Below are 17,541 nucleotides of genomic sequence, written 5' to 3'. Positions count from 1 at the left end.
CACTCCCCCACTCTGAATTGGGCAATGACTGCCCTGAGCAACAAGGGCAGAGCCACCGAACCACCTCTCCCCAAACTCCAGGAAAAAGGAATTCTTCCTCCTCATCTCCAAGAACATCATGAGCACTGACCAAGGATGAGCCATGTGCTTTGCAGTCTTTCTCCCTGTCTTCCCTTCCCTCCCCAGCCAAACCAGCAGAGCTGCAACCTGAACACAACAAAGGGGTTTGGAAACAAATATTTGCTCCTGAGCCTTTTGTTTATGGCCATCTGCTCTCACACAGCTGGAAATCCCCCAAAATCTTTTCTTCCCCCATGTGAAATCTGGTACCTAGATACTAATAGGGTAAAAATTAAAGTGCAGCTATCAGATCAGCTTTCAATTACACCTTGGAGTGCTCTTAAAGATAAAACAAATGCAGCAGTTAACAGTGACTAAGGTTTTGCTTTTAACTGAATACAGCATCCAACTCATACCAGGCTTCCTTGTACTGTGTTACATGAAAATGTCTGTATCATTATCTCCTCGAATCACTGATTTCAGACATAGCTTTTCCTTTTTTCTCTTCCAGGCACCAGGGTTCAGGAGCAGCACTGTTCTACAGCTCGGAGCCTGCTGAACTACATGTGCGCAAAGAGGCGACAGATCAAGCTGGAGGTTACAAACTCACTTGCAGCGTGGTTAACACGTGCCAACCTCCTGCTAAAAGCCAAGGCTATCACTGCATTTTTTCAGCAACACTGTCACAAGACTGACAAGCAGGCATCTGCAACAGTCCAAGATAAAGGTTAATCACAGCACTTGTCAGGATACACCTCATCTTTGATAAATTAAGACCTCTGAGCTTTTTCTCTTCCCACAGGACCACAACTGATCTAGGGGCTAGAAACCTATTCTTAGTCCCCCCTTCCAAATGACTTTAACATATCCTTGAAGGCCACCTCTCAATAGCAGGCACATGCACCCTGATAAATCTTAGTCTATTTATCACAAAGCAATGTTAGGTCCACCCCACAGCCACAGTGACAGCAGTCCAACTCTTGCTCCCTGCTAAATGGCTTTAAAACAGGATGGGGTTACGCAGGGGTAGGTATCCCTGCTCCTCAGTCTGCCCCAAAGTAACTCAAAGCCACACTTCATTGGGTTGTTGGATGCTTTTATTTATCACATGTAAAAACACTACTGTCTGTTTGCAGGTACCTCTTGCTGCACTGCAAGTCACACAGCTCCAAACATTGAAGACCAGACAGGCAGAGAAAGGAATTAAAGTGTTTATTCCCAGAGTCACAAGGTGACAATCCCAGAGGGTGTTTAATACACAGAACTCCCCCCAGGGACTGTTCTACAAAAGCAGTGGAGCATTACAAGTAACAGATCAGAGCTGGTGAAAACACTAGGTGAAGGAAACATCTAGGGGGAGGAAGAGGACCTGCAAACTGGTCTTTTTCCTTCAGCTGCCCTTATCTTTCTAGTACAGGTAACTGTGATCTAAGTAGATAACTAGCGCTTTAAACCAGAACAGGGGTAGACCGATCCACACAGCTTAGTTGACACGAGGGTTCCTGAAGTTCCTTCCAGCGAAACGGGCCTTGCTGCCAAGCTCCTCTTCAATTCTGATGGAAAGGGAAGAGAGCGCTGGGTGTGAGCAGACACAACTCCTGCAGTAGCACAGCTACTGGCCTCATGCTTTACCATGAGGGTTTACCCTCTGATCTACCTGGCACTGCAGACTACCATGGAGTCACAAGCCAGTTCCCACCAAGCAACTTCAGTTACAGGCATGTTCAACTGCACTGGTCAGCACCACCCATCTCACATAACTTCCCTCAAACATTGTAAATGCTTGCCCAAGGGAAGGGCATCATGCAGACAGAAGGGCAATGTCTGATGTTCCCCCTTAGCATGCCTGTTATGGACATAACCCATCCAACTCATTTATCCTAGCCCAGCACCAGCCCAAAAGCACCTCTGCCATGTCAGTTTGTGTCTTTAAGCTGCAGAGTGTTTCTGAGATGCAGAGGACCAAGCTGTGCCTCGAATGTGTTAGTGGACCATCCATTCTATGCCAGGCCTAACCCTCAACCCTTTTCCCCTTGGCAGTCTCACCTCAGCAGCTGGTTGTACTTGGCTAGACGCTCAGATCGGCAAGGGGCACCAGTTTTGATCTGAAAAGGAAAGCAGAAAGTTAGCAAAGAACTATAGGAGAAAAGGCCACAGATGCCAACACAAAACTATTCTATTCTGAGTGTTAAGCATAATCACAAGCTTTATTTCAGCATCAGACTAAGTATCTGTCTACTCAAACAGGATAGGGCTTGGGAGCTAAAGAGTGTTCATTTGCTAACAGCTTCAGTATCAGAAAATCCTGATACACCCACTGGAGTTGACTAAGATTTTTTTAATGTAGCAGTTCAAGGTGAGTTTACACAAGATAACGTTCCCTTGTCACACTCCCATTAGACAAATCAGCTTCCTGTCTGCAAAAACAGCAAATACGCATGCCTTAAGTCAGAGCAGACCCCATCTATTGTGCAGCATGGCATCATCACCATATTATCTCATCAAGCAAAAAGGCAGCCTGCAGCAGCTACAGATACCAACCTGACCAGTGCAGAGACCAACCACCAGATCAGCAATGAAGGTATCTTCTGTTTCTCCAGAGCGATGACTCACCATCACACCCCAGCCACTGGACTGGGCGAGCTTGCAGCTGGAAGAGATAAACAGATAAACATCCCTATTTGCTTAGCAGCCTTTGCTCTAGTGATGCTGCCAAGTCAAGCTTTGGCAAGACAGAGCTGCCCTTCGGTACATGTTCGGTACATGTTACAGTCATGTGACAATGCAGTGATAAAGAGCTGCTTTTACACATGCTTAAATCCAGTGAACTTGTTTGATGACTTCAAGACCACGAAGGTACAGGTTTACTTGTCAATATCCTCTCCTAGTTAACAATTGTTCTCCCTTCACACATGCCCAATCAAGAGATTTCTATTCCACTCTCTCCAGGCTGTATGTCCATCTCCCTCAACTAGACAATCCCCCTCCCCAGCACGGCCAAGAGGGAAGAACTTACGCTTGCAGGGACTCTGTCACGGAGCCAATCTGGTTGACCTTAAGGAGGAGGCAGTTGCAGGATTTCTCCTCCACAGCCTTGGCAATACGCTTTGGGTTGGTCACAGTCAGATCATCACCAACCACCTGGATGCCAACACTGCCAGTAAACTTCTTCCAGGCAGCCCAGTCATCCTGGTCAAATGGGTCTTCAATGGACACCACTGCAGAGGGATACAAGGCGCATTAAGACAGTGTCACCCTTAAAGGTCTTGTTTGAAAGCCATGGTACCAAAGTGCTGCAGCCAAGTACTACCCACCTCAAAGAACATCCTAAGTCTCCTAACAGGCCAGCTGTTTGTTCTGCTTTTGATCCCTCTTATAAAAGAGGCTGCATCCTAACTCTTTCCTTCAGCAATCAATCCCTGTTCAACACTGCTACCGTGCTTCTTGTTGATGAACAACTTACCGGGGTAGTTCTTGACAAAGCCCTTGTACAGGTCAGCCAGCTGATCAGGAGTAATGTATCTGCTGGGATCATCAGGGGATTTGAAGTCCAGGTCATACTTTCCGTCACGGTAAAACTCGGAGGCAGCCACATCCATGCCAATGACAACCTTCTCAGAGTAGCCAGCCTTGCTGATAGCAGTCTTCAGCAACTCCAGAGCTGAAACATGGTAAAGTATCTCCAAGTTCCTGACAAACATCTTAACTCAAAAGCTATTCACTTACCAACAACAGTGCATTCACTTTGCAAAGAACCTCCATTACCCCCATACAGAAAGCCCAAAGGCCGCACAGAAAAGGTTCTTAAACTCTCCCACTTCTGAACTGACTGGAACAAGATATTACTTTAATACTGCTTTTAGCTTGTTATACCGTTGAGACACCATTATGGGATTCATAATCTCTTCAGGCAGGACTACATGTCAGCCCAGAAAGCTTAATACTAGATGATACTACATCCTCTTTCAGCTTTATGCCTGTGGGCAGGAAGTAGTGACTGCATTTTAATCCCTTTTAGCTTCAGATCAGGTGCTGACCATGGAAGTGGTAAGCATCCAAACCCTGACAGGCAACGTGATACACAGCCTGCCTCTGCACAGGGCACCCTCTCTTTGCATCAACCTGTTCTCCACTTGCACATTTATATGCAGAAGAAGGAACAGAACTACTCAGTAGGAGACTCTGGATACTATCCACTATGCTACCCTGTTTCACAGAGTTCAGGCAAGGAAAGTCAGTACGGTCAAGATCAGTAAGACTCTCCTAATCACCCCTGACTCAAAGCCAAGCAGCTGGATCAGCCAGGCTATTTACAGTAGGAAGCTTAGATTAAGTGCTTTTGTTTGGGTTTTTTTGTGTTTGGTTTTGCTGGGGTTTTTTTGTTTGTTTGTTTTTTGGTTTTTTTGGGGTTTTTTGGGTTTTTTTTTTTTTAAGATGTTCATGTAGTACAAACTGCAAAAGCAGCTGCTGCCAGCAACACAAATTCCTTGGACTGATGGTCATTCAAGGTCATCTTCAGTGATGTCTGCTAGGGTACAGACCTAGCAAGACCTGCATGGGACTGTGGGATTCAGAAATGCCCTGATTTTTGGTGCTGGATCAGTATCTTCAGCATCAGAAAAGGCAATGCAGTTCAGAGGCCACTTTCAACAATAATTTAACTAACAACTTTAAAGTAACAAGCAACTTAGAGTTCTAGCATTCTGCTGGCTTATTAGCAGCTCCATTTCTGCAAAAGAGGAAGAAAAACAGCTCTTCTGGTTCCTGTTTTTGTAGGAACAGGTATTTCACCTTCCACAAGACAAACTGCCTCCCTCCCCCCCCCAGGTTTCTGAACAGAACTGTTTGGCTGTGGAAGCAGCAAATGCCGCAACTTCCCAGGCGAGCCTTCAGGCACTCCCACACATCACCAGGCATAGTTCAAACTGTTTTCCTCCTTTGTCAGTAGGAAAACAACTCCACTAAGCTTTGACTACTGACTTCTGGGAAACCTGCAATGCACACACATTCCCACACCACTTTTCAACTGGAAGGGGGTAAAATTCCCTTAAGCTGCTACTGGAATGACACAGTAATGAGGCATTGAAGTCAAAGCCATCCTGTCAAGTGCATAAGCTGGTGTCCAAGGGAACAGCTCTGTGGTCCTACCCTGGACCACACCAGGATAGCATGTTGGAAAGTTTGTCAGGATAAGAAGCAGAGCCAAGAAACAGCAGCAAGTCCTACAACCTACTGATCTTGCTTTCCATTCATACTGGACAGGTATGGTCTTCATGCTCTGGCTACCAGTTACACCTCCTCCCACACTTAGCTCACTCTTACCTTCTTTATTTTCCAGGATGTTGGGGGCAAAGCCACCCTCATCACCCACGTTGGTTGCATCCTTGCCATACTTCTCCTTGATTACATTCTTTAGATTGTGATAGACCTCTGCACCAATGCGCATTGCCTCCTTGAAACTGTCAGCACCCACAGGGAGGATCATGAACTCCTGCATAGCCAGCTTATTGCCAGCATGGGAGCCACCATTGATCACATTGAAAGCCTTGGAGTAACCAAAAAGAAAAGTCAAGTCAGAATGTTTCAGGGTAAATTGATAACAGCATTTTTGTTAAGACTCTTCATTCTCTAGAAAACTTGATCCAAGACCACAAGACCATGAAGCACCTGGTCAGATCAAGTCTTTAGGTAGCCCCATCAAGGGACTTACAGGAACTGGAAGAATGACTTCTGCATTTCCAGCAAGGTCAGCAATGTGACGGTACAAAGGGACACCCTTCTCAGCAGCACCAGCTTTGCATACAGCCAGAGATACACCCAAGATGGCATTGGCACCAAATTTGGCTGAAATACAAAGAAATTGTTTACAGAAATGTTATGTCTTCATAAAGAGACTCAGCAATACCAGCACCACAGTCTTGGTTATGGAAGTGCACAGCACATGGCATGCACTGCCCATTGTTTCTGGTAAGGTAAGCTAGAATTCTATAAACCAATCTTCATCTTCTCATGCCTCACTGCAACACAAAGCCCACTTACATTTGTTCTCAGATCCATCCATTTCCAGCATCAGTTTGTCAATCTTTTCTTGCTCCACAACGTTGACATTCTGCAGAGAGAAGCAAGCAAAGCACTGCTTGACACCAAACATAGCTCTACAAACTCTCACCCATCCATTGCGTTTTTATTTCCCTGAAAGGCATCAAGAATTGCTTAAGGGCAACTACCAACAGTTGAAGAGAGAGTTCTTGTCACTATCATATGGCAGCATCTTCTGGTCCCTTCCAACAGACCTAGGCTGACAGGTAAGTTGGACACATCAAAAGCTTGTTTTGTTCTTCACATTCAGAGCTGTAAGGCTGTCACGTCCCTTGACTTCCTGACATTTACACTGCTATCTGCCTGGTATGGCATAGGAGAAAGCCCCAGTTTGTGTCCCCTGCCCCTTTAGTGCAAGCTCAAAGACCAGCTTGCTCACAAAATACACCCATTTGTAACTTAGTACAGAATGTCTGGAACTGTCGCTAAGAATGTGCAGTCACTTTATGCATCACCACTTAGTCATGCACCATCCTTTCTAGTTACAGCTTAGTGCCCACAAAGGGCACGGGAACCTCAGGCAAGCAGACCTTACTAAGATCCCCTCAGATTCCCTTCCTAATTAGCTTGGATAAAACCCAGTCTCTCCTCATCATTCAGCCACCTTTTAAAGCATAAAGCAGCTTGTATCTTCACTGCACACCACCAAAGCTCTCAGGTGCTTAAGTATGTCTGCACACTACAACACTAGGCTGCTAGAGATTGTTTTGATTAAGTGTTAGATATGCAGTCATTAAGTAAAGCAATTACCATAGGTCAGTTTGTTCACATGCACTCCAATACACAGGCTAACACCCCCCCATGTAATACAGTTCCTGTAACTGTCTCTAGAGAGACAACCCATCAGTTAGGACAGACTAGACTGGCAATACCTGATGTTAGCAGAAGACAAATTGCTCCTACCTTGCTAATCAGTGCAGGTGCAATTGTTTTATTGACGTGCTCAACAGCTTTTGAGACACCTGGAAGGAACAAGCAAATCAGACACTGGTCAACCACACTGGTTATGCAGGCATTAGTAGGTGATCTCAGTAACAATAAAATCTCAAGAATAACACCTCATGCTATTCAAACCCCAATCCAACCTGAGCTGCAGCCAAATCTGAACGCTTACAGAGGTCATCTCAACTGATGGAAGTCGCATGAAGTAAGCATCATCTAGGAATGCCTGCTGCAATGTTAGTTTGCAAGACCATGCACTGGAGAAATTCATCCAAGTGACAAGGTTGCACTGGAAGCACATCCATTACCTGTGTACACAACGCTGTCGCCAGGAACTCGTTAACATATTTAACAGCTCTGGATACACCTGACAGAAGCGAAATGAACAAGAGGATCAAAGAAGAGATGAAGACTCAGCCAAAACCAAGGGCAGTCATGCAAGAAAAAGAAAAGGACACAAATAGGTAAACAGACCTACAAGTCAGCAAGTGTCTGATACTGAGCAACAGACTAGAAACAAAAGGGTTCAAAGGGTAGAGGAAACTGTGCATCAGCCAGCAAGGCTGTATTTGGTCTTTCCACCCAGGTTTCCACACTACTGCAAACACCATTGTGGACCCAAATCTCAAGTGGCTGAATGACAGCGTTTAGAAAAGGTTTTAGGATAGGTTACTCCTATCCAGTCATAGAATGGATGAGTAAGGGGAAAGAAAAACTTTCCCCAGAAGTTCAGCGTGCAGCAGCTCAGGCATTTCACTATCTGCTATCATCTAGTAACACCGCTAAAGCATCACCTTAGCACATGTTTTGCACTTGATACAATGCTGAAGTACACAGTCTCTGTACCTGGATGCAGGCTCAGAAATTGACTGTCTGCTCCTGGCTTCAGACAGGGAATAAAGCGTGAACACAGCACCATCCTTTTAATCTACGTGGACCCACCATTGCATAAAACAGCAGTTCCAGTATGAACTTGCTTCTTCCCCATAAGCAGAGAGCATCATTAGCCAGCTACCAATATTAGCCTAAGGAATAGTCATCTTTGTATAGTGTTTAAAGATTTCCAAAGACCTAAGCTTCAGAACTGATGAATGCTAATTAAGTGCACCCTGAATCACATTCATTGCTTTTTAAATGCTCTAAGTCTGCAGATTTCTATTACAAAAGACCTACCAGCTATCTGCAACTCATCCCATTTGGTGATCATTTTTTCCTAACTCATGTTATTCCCCAGCTGACAAAAAACCTTCAGCTGTGATAGCCTGTTGTGGAAGTTCAGACTACTGACTAGTTAAGTGCCATGAAGAACTGCCTGGAGGATCAGATTTAACAGGTCTAAGCACACACACATTTAGCACACTGAGGTAAGTACACATTTACTCTCCTCAAGGAAAAGTGCCCTCGGTAAACAGCATCAGCTCTTTTATAGCTTTAGGATATTCAGTCATCTAGGAGTTTGTTCTGTGTTAAAGTAATAACAACCATGAATCTTCTCAGACAAGGCTCTCCAAGTTCAATTCAGTAGTTATCCACTCTAACCGCTTGTTCTTAATGGCACAAAATTTCAGCTTCCTTTCACGTGACTGGCAGAAAGGTTTGAAGACAAGTAATTCTCTCTCCCAGCCAAATGTTACGTTGATTGCATAGAGTTGGAAGGCATCACCAGTGCCCTTTCAGCAGCAAACTAAAAAGGAGTCCTGACTGTTCAAGCTCTCAGTCGTAAGAACTACAATTAGGATGTTTGTTAGGTAAAGACATCTTGTATGTGGCTATTCATTTTCCCCCATACTTGTTCCCAAGCCAGTCTGGTGACTTGCTGTGTTTAGTTTCCTTTCAGAACATACAATCAGTCCCCAGGCAATTAAAATATTACACCACTAACACAAACTTAAGTATCCTGGCTACCTATAATGAAAGACAAAAAGCTGTAGTGGCTTTAGCTATTATGCAGTCCGAAACAAAAGCACTTCCACGATTACCAGTGTAAAGCTGCGTGTTAGCTGTGGTCAGCAGTTGGCACAAGCCTCAGGTTCAGGATTTAACATGCTGGGATCTCAGGAGTCTGCAGTGCCAGAGCAGATACATTTAACAGTTCTCTGAAAATCTGGTCTACAAAGAGATCTTGTGAGTAGCTGCAGTATAACCAAGCCTTTTGGAACAGGTCGTTTAGATGCTACACTACTAAAGCACTCTGTACTCTGACACACACCGCCATGCAGGGCAACAGGGGTGCCGTAACGAAGTATGTTGGGCATATTGTACTAGAGACATTATCACCTAGCTGGCATGCCTGAGCCCCACGCACCCACCTACAGGCATACAGTGATCTCCACCACTACGTAGCTGCACTGCTGGAGGCAGAGTCACTCTCCACATTGCCCCTGGAAAATCCAGCAGTCTCTGCTTTACCTCTGCCCCAGCCACGCAGCCTGTGTGCCCTATGCATTGCTATCATCTTACTGTTAATCTCCATTGCTTTTGCTTAATTGCCATGCCTTGTCCAGAATATTGACAGCAGTAAAGGAGCCCGTGTGTCCTCTGCTACAATCTGGCACAAACATATGCAGCAGCACAGCCACTGTAATGGGCCAAGCTGGGTACCAAAGTTCAGTTTTACCTTTTCCCATGTAGCGTGTCTTGTCATTGTCACGAAGCTCCAGAGCTTCATAGATTCCAGTTGAGGCACCACTGGGAACAGCAGCTCTGAACATACCTGTTTACAACAGAAAAAAGAACTGTCTTGGCCCATTCAAACCCACAAAACATCCTCCACCCATACACCATCCCAACCTACCACATACTTCCATGCCTGGATATGGAAGAGGTCATCTATAAACCACACCTCTGCCCACTTAGGGATCCTGAGAGCTGTCTGCTCCTTTACAGCATCACCAATTCTTCCACTGTGCATTTCAAGTGTTAAGTTAAGAAAGTCATCCATTCCCTTTCCAAAAAAGTTGGCTTTACTCACTGAATCTACTTTTGAGCTCAATCTGGCAGGCAAGCTCTTAAATTCTTCTAAGATACAGCATACAAGGGACAATTAGGAGGCCTCTTTTGTTATATGAGTTCTGAGCTCTTCCACCAACAGGACAACCACCCAGACAGCCCATTCTTCCAGCCAATGGATGCTGAACTTTGAGCAAATCACTACGCTGGAGTCTGTTCTGCCTGTGGTTCAAGATGCCAGCTTCAGTCTCCAGTCTCTCCCTTATCCCACTGCAGCAAAGAGCTTACCAGGGGCAATCTCATTAAATGACTGCATTAATCTTTTGAGGCAGAAAGATCAGCTCTTTAGTTAGTGTATTACAGCTATTGTGCTTGCTCATTCCACCAAACCACACTGGTATGTGTTTGCACAATGCCTTTGTCAGATCCTATCAAATGTGGGATGAACAACTAGCAAACCAAGGGAAAGCCCTACAATAATTAAAAATATAAGACGTTATATGTGAAAACCCAATTAGACAAGTTGTTTAGTCATGCCTGCATTGAAACCATTACCCAAGATTCAACTCTGCAGCAGAAGACTGTTTCATTACACAAAGTGACTGCTAGACAAAGCAAGAATTAAACTTCAAGTGCAGTCACACAGTTTAGGGAACACTGAAAACTAAGACCATTACCAGCTGCTTAAGGATAGGAACGAAGGCCTTGTTAACTTTGAGTCTGCAAATGCTATCCCAGTTTATGCTCAGGACAAGGGGAGGAAGGCAGGTTTGGATTAACACTTGCACAGTTTAGACTGTAAGAAGCAGCTCACTTCCAAAAACCCTTCAATATCTTGAGCTCAGCAAATTCATCCCAGTAGAATGAGGTACATGTTTTGCCTGCAAGTCCCACAGCAAGCTCAGCAACACGTGGTATGTATGGAGGAAAGAGTAAGCACAATTCCACTGCTAGAACAGGACAGTCTGTATACTTTTGTCTGCCTCTTCACTTCTATCAGATACAAGGAACAAACATCTACAGCTAAGGACTCACCTTTGTTGGTAAAGAGGTCTACCTCAACAGTGGGATTCCCACGAGAGTCAAAGATTTCACGGGCATGGATCTTAAGAATGGACATCTTTAACACCTGGAAAGAAAAGTTTAACATTAATCATAGAATGGTTTGGGTTGAAAGGGATCTTCAAAGATCATCTAGTTTCATGTCCCTGCCATGGTCAGGGACATCTTTCACTAGGTCAGGTTGCCCAAAGCACTGTACAACCTGACTCCGAACACTTCCAATGATGGAGCATCCGCAACTTCACTGCACAACCTCTTCCAGTGTCTCATCACCCTCATCATAAAAAAATTTCTTCCTTATATCCAAACTAAATCTAGCTGCTTTCAGTTTAAAACTAGGTTTTAACCTGTTCATCAACATTCTTCAAACACAGCTCTGTGCGATCAGTCTCTTTTTTTTTTTTAAACACATGAAGGTCAACCCCTACACCTCTCCTTCCTTGCCTACCCTGAGCAGTTTATAGCTATCAATTGCAGCTCTCCAGTCATGTGATTCATCCCACTCAGTTTCAGTGATAACAATTAGATCACAGCTTTCCAGGCACACAGGGTCTTCCACCTCCTCCTCTTTGTTACCCACACTGTGTGCACTGGTATAGAGACACTTCAGTTGGGCTACCAACCCTGTCAGCCTTTTAAGAACAAGCCTGAATTCCTTTGAGGCATTTCACAACTGTTTGCCTGTTGGTTCATAATAATCAGCAGCCGCTGCCTCTTTTTTACTCAAAACTCCATCTCTTTCCCCCACTAAGCCTAGTTTAAAGCTCTCCCTATAAGTCTGGCCAGCTTGTTGGCAAAAATGCTCTTGCCCCACTTGGTCAGGTGAATCCTACCAGCTCCCAAAAGATCCAGCTTCTCAAAGGTTAATCCATGATCATAAAAGCCAAAATCCAGAGTATGGCACCAGCTAGGCAGTCAGGCAATCACCTGATGAATTTATCTCCTCCTTCCTGAATCCCTTCCTCTGACTGGGAGGATAGAGGAGACCACCACCTGTGTTGAGCTCCTCTTGTAACATAGCTACTTGTCTGAGGAGTTTTTCCCACAGTTGCACTTGCAGCTAATGACATCCACCACTGCCTTCATGTGCCAGGGGGACTTCCAGATACTGAAGCTCCATTCAACCTAAGGTCTGGACAGCTATTCCAGTCCTTGGGAGGATGTTTGGATGGAGATGTCAGCACAGGTAAGCTGCAGTGCTTCTGTCTGGGCTTCAGTCACAGCCTTGCAGTTGTGGCAAGTGGACACAAGTTTCTTTCAGCAGGTAACAGTGTCCTTATAGTCCTTGGGAAAAAAAGAGTCCGCTAATACAGCTGTAATTCTTTTGAAAGATGTCATCCTTCTAATTCCCTGGAGACTTCAAGCTTCTGGGTAGGCTTGCACAGCCACCAGTTGAGTTGGGGTGATGGTCAGGTTGCAGCCTAAGCCTGCAGGTAAGCAGAGCAGGCAGCAGCCCAGTCACCAGCAGAGCTGCCATGCAAACTGCTGATGCCGCTCCCTACAGATCCCGCTCCCTGTTTCCCCACCCTGGCTGCTGGTGCTCCCTAGAGGCTTCCAGCAGCTTGAACTGGCCACAGGCACAGCTGGCACCAACTCTCACTCACTCATGAGACCTGCCACCTGGTCCCTCTGCCACACACCCCAAGGGTGCCAGGGGCACAGAAACCCCCTCAGACACCCTCCCCAGGGACCTCACAAGCCTTGCACTCCTCTCAGCATGCACCAACAGCTGCTGCTAGCATGAGCCTGGCATTTACACCCTGTAGTAACACCTGCAATCGTGAGAACAGTTCAAAAACATCACTTCACACTATTTCAACTGCCAAAACTTTTATACTTGGTGAGAGTTAGTCCTGTGTTGAAAGGACAGAAATCTCAGCCTAGGTGGGAAGAGCAGTCTAAAACCAGAAGCTTTGTCTCCAGAGAGATCTAAGGGAATGTCACCTAATACAGGAAATCTCTGCTACTACTTAGAATTCTTTGACAAAAAAAATAAAGTGCAACAGTTCTTAGTATGCACAGCGGCTGTTTAGAGCCAAACGTAACCCATCTTGAAATAGAAACAGTCAGTCACAGCTCTAATCAAGAACTTACATTAATAGTTACACCCTGTCTTCAGTACTTACAGGAATAGTTTTTCTTAAAAGGAAGAAAAATCATCACAATCTTTTTAATTATCCCTTTTCCCCCTTTCTCACATATCTACACACTTTTCCTTAAGAAAACTGCAGTAAAGAATACCTTATGTAAGCTCAGCTACATTTTAAAAATCAAGTCTTGCAAATGCCTGTAATCCACTGACTGGCACCAAACCCAGCTCATCTGCAGAGAAGAAAGCTCAGCCTCATAAGCGGAAATATCTGGAGGCTGGCTTTTTGGCAAGCCAATGTGGGTGGCAACCATTTGTACAGAAATGGTCACAAATCTCTCTGCAGTTACGACAAAGTTAAGAAAACAGGACCTTAGAAATACTGCTGCTTGTACAGAGCGCATGTGTGTGTGAGGGGGGATTAACTTCATGCACTCATTCTTCCTCCACAAGAAAATTTCAAAACATGGGTAGCCATTTGGTTTGTCCCCTTGCCTTTGAAGTGTCCCTTCCAGCTGTCCTGCCTCTAGGCAGCATATTGTATCAGGCAGCTCAAATATTTTAGGCATTGCCTGCTTTGCAGTAAGACCCACACCCTGACAGATGATACAACTAACCCAAGAAGCAAGACAACTTAGTTCAAGCTGGCCTTCATGCTGCCACTGCTTCAATCAGTGAATATTTAAGCTAGAAATAAATCCCTGCAACTCTCCACTTATCAGTCCCATCCACACTAACACTTATCTCTGCACTTGCACCAAGCAATGGCTAACAGGAAGAATCCCCATTTATCTGAAAAAGGCATTCAGAGCTTACTAGGCTGGCACCTGCCATGCCTTACTTGCGTTTTCAGTAACACAGCTTTGCGACAAAACACTAGGTGCCTTATTCTTTGAGAGCAGAACCGGCTCACAGGACATGTTAATGCAATGCAAGAACTGTTTGTTCACCTTCACAAAGAAGGTGGCACTTCAGGAAGACACGCTGCAAGAGCTTCCACTGGGAATGTCTGCCAGGTCCAACATTACTCAAGCGTCCTTGAGAAGTGACCTCTGAGCAGACCCTCCCTCTCCCTCGGAAAGAGGGATGTCACAGCACTGCGCCATTCCAGAAATTCCTCACACCTTTTTTTTTTGGCTCAGTTTGCAAACCCCCTCACTTCTGTGTTCAAGAAACAATTTTCCCACTGAGCTATTCCTGGGTAAAAATCTGATGCTGTTTAGCTTATCACAAGCTGAATATTATGTATTCTGCCTCAATCAATTCAATCAACTCATCTAGAAAGTAAGAGTCAGCCCACACACGGGTCTAGCTGTGGAAATGCTAACCGAGCACAAAGAGCTCATCAGTAGCACTGCCTGCTCCAGACCTTCGCACCAGTGATGGAGCTAGACAAACATACGCAAATACCTGACTGGTATTTAATGCGTGTTGCCTTAAACCATTTTTTTTTGTACTATAATCTGCTGGCAAGGTCAGTGCCTCCCTTTAGAGGAGGAACCACACACACTAGCTTTCCTGGCCTTCCCAGGAGCACACACGATATTGCCTACTTCAAGGCTAAGTTACAGCCCGCTCCCAGTTCTGAGTACAAGCTTCGCTATCAACTGAAGTCCAAGAATTCACCATTTATTCCCTATCTGATCCTGTGCTCTGCACAGGCAGTACTCTAACACCAATGTGGACTACTCTGATTTAAAATTATTTCCAGAGGTTTTGTTACAGCCAACTTTATCACCAAAAGCTGTACTTGTGAGTTATTTTGCAGCCACATTTCTCTAAAGTCAAGACAGGGTTAAGACCAAGCATCTGAATTGAGATGAAAAAAACAACACTGAAGTTTGGCCATAGTAAGAATTATCTCAGTATCTTATTACAGAACTGCCCTGCAGCGATCAGTGGAAGTCTTAAGTGACACTTAAAAAGTCCTGCAAGACTACAAGTCTCATATCATCAACACTCTGAAAAAAATCTTACTGCTCATTAGACCTTTGACCTTAGTGTATTAGATCCTAACACTCAAATTCTCCTGCTGAAGCACTCCTAAGAACTGGACAAATGTGAACCAACAAGGTCATCTTCCAATCCTGTTCCTTCATGTTCCACATGGTATTAATTCACCTCTATGCTCTGCAACATGATGCAACGTGTTTTAAATAATAATGCCTCGCAGGGAATAAGTCACAGACATGTTAAACTACTTTCTCTTCTCATTTAATAAGATGGAGGCCTGAAACTGCCTTGCCTCATGTGTGGGTTTGGATGACCAACTTCACTACTTCCTGCCAGGCTCACAAAGTCACAGCCCTGCCCTGTGACTCAGCAGCCAAGTAACGGAACAGGAGAAAGACCAAGATCCTCTCCTGCAGCCCTGCACGAGGCAAGCAGGTTAAGAAGCAATTTTTTTTCCCCACACCTTAACATCCAGAGATGCACATCAAGTCGTCAGATGCTACTCCCCGCAACTGCTTAAGATAACTAGTACTTAATTAACCCCACTGGGAGACCTACGGCACACAGATTTGATTGCTGACATCAAATGTTAAATATTTGAGATGCGAAGCTGAAGGACATCCACTGCCACTAAAGAGGGGAAGGTCCAAAATCACGACACGCAACTGTTAATGATTAAGAGAGAGAGGTTAAGCCCTGCCTTTGAAAGAAGCCTTGACCCACCATATTCCCCAGAAGATTTTACACCCCCCCCCCCGCCCCGGGCACGCTGATGGGGCCGCGGCCGGCGCAGGACCTCCCCACCCCGCCATGCGGCTGGAAGGAAGCAGGCCCACAGCGGGCAGCACCCCCTCGGACACCGCCTAGGCCCGGCCTGGCTCGCACGCAGGGCCGGCAGACGCTCCGGAGCTGCTGCCCGGGGAAGGGGAGAGGGGGAAACCGCGACCCCACCGGGACCCCTCGCCCCGCACACAATTGCGGAGGGGCTGGGCCGCTGAGGCCACGCACGGCCAACAGACCGCAAGGCCCCGCCGCCGCCGCCGCCGCCGCACTCACCTTCGGCCCAGCAGCCCCGCTCCGCTCCGCTCCGCACGTCCGCACCTCTCCGCGCCTCACCGCTGACTGGGAAGGAGCAGTTGCGCGGACACCAGGCTATAGCCCACCCCATGCAGATGAGCCGCCCTCCTCCCGCTCCCCATTGGTCGGCTCAGCTCCTCTCCGGTCTCCCATTGGCCGGCTCCGCCCCTCGCCGCTCTCCCATTGGCTATTACCTCCTCGCGCCAGAGGCGGGCTCGCGTGCGTGCGCTACGTGCCGCGGCGGCCCGGCCGTTCGTCTCGTGGAAAAATCCCAGCGCGGGCGGGGGCGGGGCCTGCCGCGGTGGGCGGGGTCTGACGCGGGAGGCGGAGCCTGCCTCCCCGCGCGTGCGGAGGGGGCGCTGGGGGGGCCGCGGGGACCGGGGGTGCACGGTGGGGTTGGGGGGGGGGGGGGTCTCCTTGTGTGGCAAAGCCCGAACCAGCGACATGCCCAGGGCCACGCTGGCGTGTACATGCAAAGCAACCGGCTCCCGGGTGCTCGTGTGCGTACGTGGGCGCGTGGGCTGTGCGTGTCCCTGTGTAAACGTACACACACACACCGGGGGGGGAGAGAAAAGGAATTTAACGTGTTTGTGGTCACTGAAACTGGAAGCTGGGCCTTGATTTTGCCGAGACTCAACAAGCGTGTGGTTCAGCTTAGTGCGGCCTTGTTGCTGAAATCCCGTCCCTGCTCCCAAGCCATGGCTTCACCCGAGGCGGGTGCAGAAACAGCGACTGAAACCGGCAAGAAGGCGGCAGGGTGGCAAGAGCAAGGCTGGGGAGAGAGGGGGCGGTTATCAGTTCTGGGAAAAGGTTAATTACAAATACAATAAATTTCTACTTTGATTTTGAAGTGAATAACCATTACACTCCCTGGGGTGGAGAAGGAGCACCCGTGTGATCGGTTATGACACCTCAGGTACTGGTGTGCCAACAGGAACAAAAACTTCAAGTGTTTTGACTGGATCTGCACAACAGCATCTGATGCCCCAAACGCTTGAAGACTATGCTGTGACCAAAAGATAATGGAGCAGAACAGAGCTGAACACCAGGCCACAGAATGAAAGACTTTGCCAAAACGGAGTGACTCATGCTCCTGAAAAGCTCCAGCCCCTCCGTGGATGTTGAAAAAAAACCCCATCAAATTATTCATTGATAATTATTTAGTCTGCTGCATTATGGTGAAGAATGAACCACACACCACTGAATGAACCGGGTGCTCTGTGATTGGCAAAGCCTCCATCCCTGGAAAGTAATACTCAACTTTCTATGGACTCAGCGGTAACCACGTGTCGTGGTGTTTCATAAGAACA

The 17,541-nt window shown here is 46.5% G+C and overlaps 1 protein-coding gene across 2 annotated transcripts; it reads right to left on the bottom strand.

Moving 5' to 3' along the window:
- Positions 1–1,139: 1,139 nt before the first annotated feature.
- ENO1 (enolase 1) lies at positions 1,140–16,315 on the bottom strand. Of its 2 annotated transcripts, none has more exons than XM_068414682.1 (12): positions 16,211–16,315; positions 11,086–11,179; positions 9,719–9,814; positions 7,410–7,468; positions 6,100–6,169; positions 5,771–5,904; positions 5,383–5,605; positions 3,524–3,721; positions 3,077–3,278; positions 2,602–2,710; positions 2,107–2,165; positions 1,140–1,613 (listed from the first exon to the last, which is right to left on the bottom strand). In XM_068414682.1, exons 2-12 carry the CDS (start codon positions 11,168–11,170, stop codon positions 1,544–1,546), a joined length of 1,305 nt encoding a protein of 434 aa, XP_068270783.1. In that variant the 5' UTR covers positions 11,171–11,179; positions 16,211–16,315; the 3' UTR covers positions 1,140–1,543. The 2 variants fall into 2 exon arrangements, with proteins under 2 accessions (XP_068270783.1, XP_068270784.1); XM_068414683.1 differs by lacking the exon at positions 7,410–7,468 and adding an exon at positions 7,063–7,121.
- Between the last annotated feature and the right edge of the window lie 1,226 nt (positions 16,316–17,541).

This window comes from Nyctibius grandis, chromosome 17 (genome assembly GCF_013368605.1).
Source record: "Nyctibius grandis isolate bNycGra1 chromosome 17, bNycGra1.pri, whole genome shotgun sequence".
Classification (NCBI taxonomy): domain Eukaryota; kingdom Metazoa; phylum Chordata; class Aves; order Nyctibiiformes; family Nyctibiidae; genus Nyctibius; species Nyctibius grandis.
Note: the sequence above shows the minus strand (reverse complement) of the source record. Positions and strands in the feature narration are given on the sequence as shown.

What these genes read in the sequence shown, in the direction of transcription:
- ENO1 (XM_068414682.1), bottom strand. Translation starts at nt 11,170, where the DNA reads ATGTCCATTCTTAAGATCCATGCCCGTGAAATCTTTGACTCTCGTGGG. An exon ending in GACACGCTACATGGGAAAAG is followed by an intron (nt 7,469 to 9,718) that starts GTAAAACTGAAC and finishes CGCTTCTGTCAG; the next exon opens with GTGTATCCAGAGCTGTTAAA. An exon ending in CGACAGCGTTGTGTACACAG is followed by an intron (nt 6,170 to 7,409) that starts GTAATGGATGTG and finishes TTCTCTCTGCAG; the next exon opens with AATGTCAACGTTGTGGAGCA.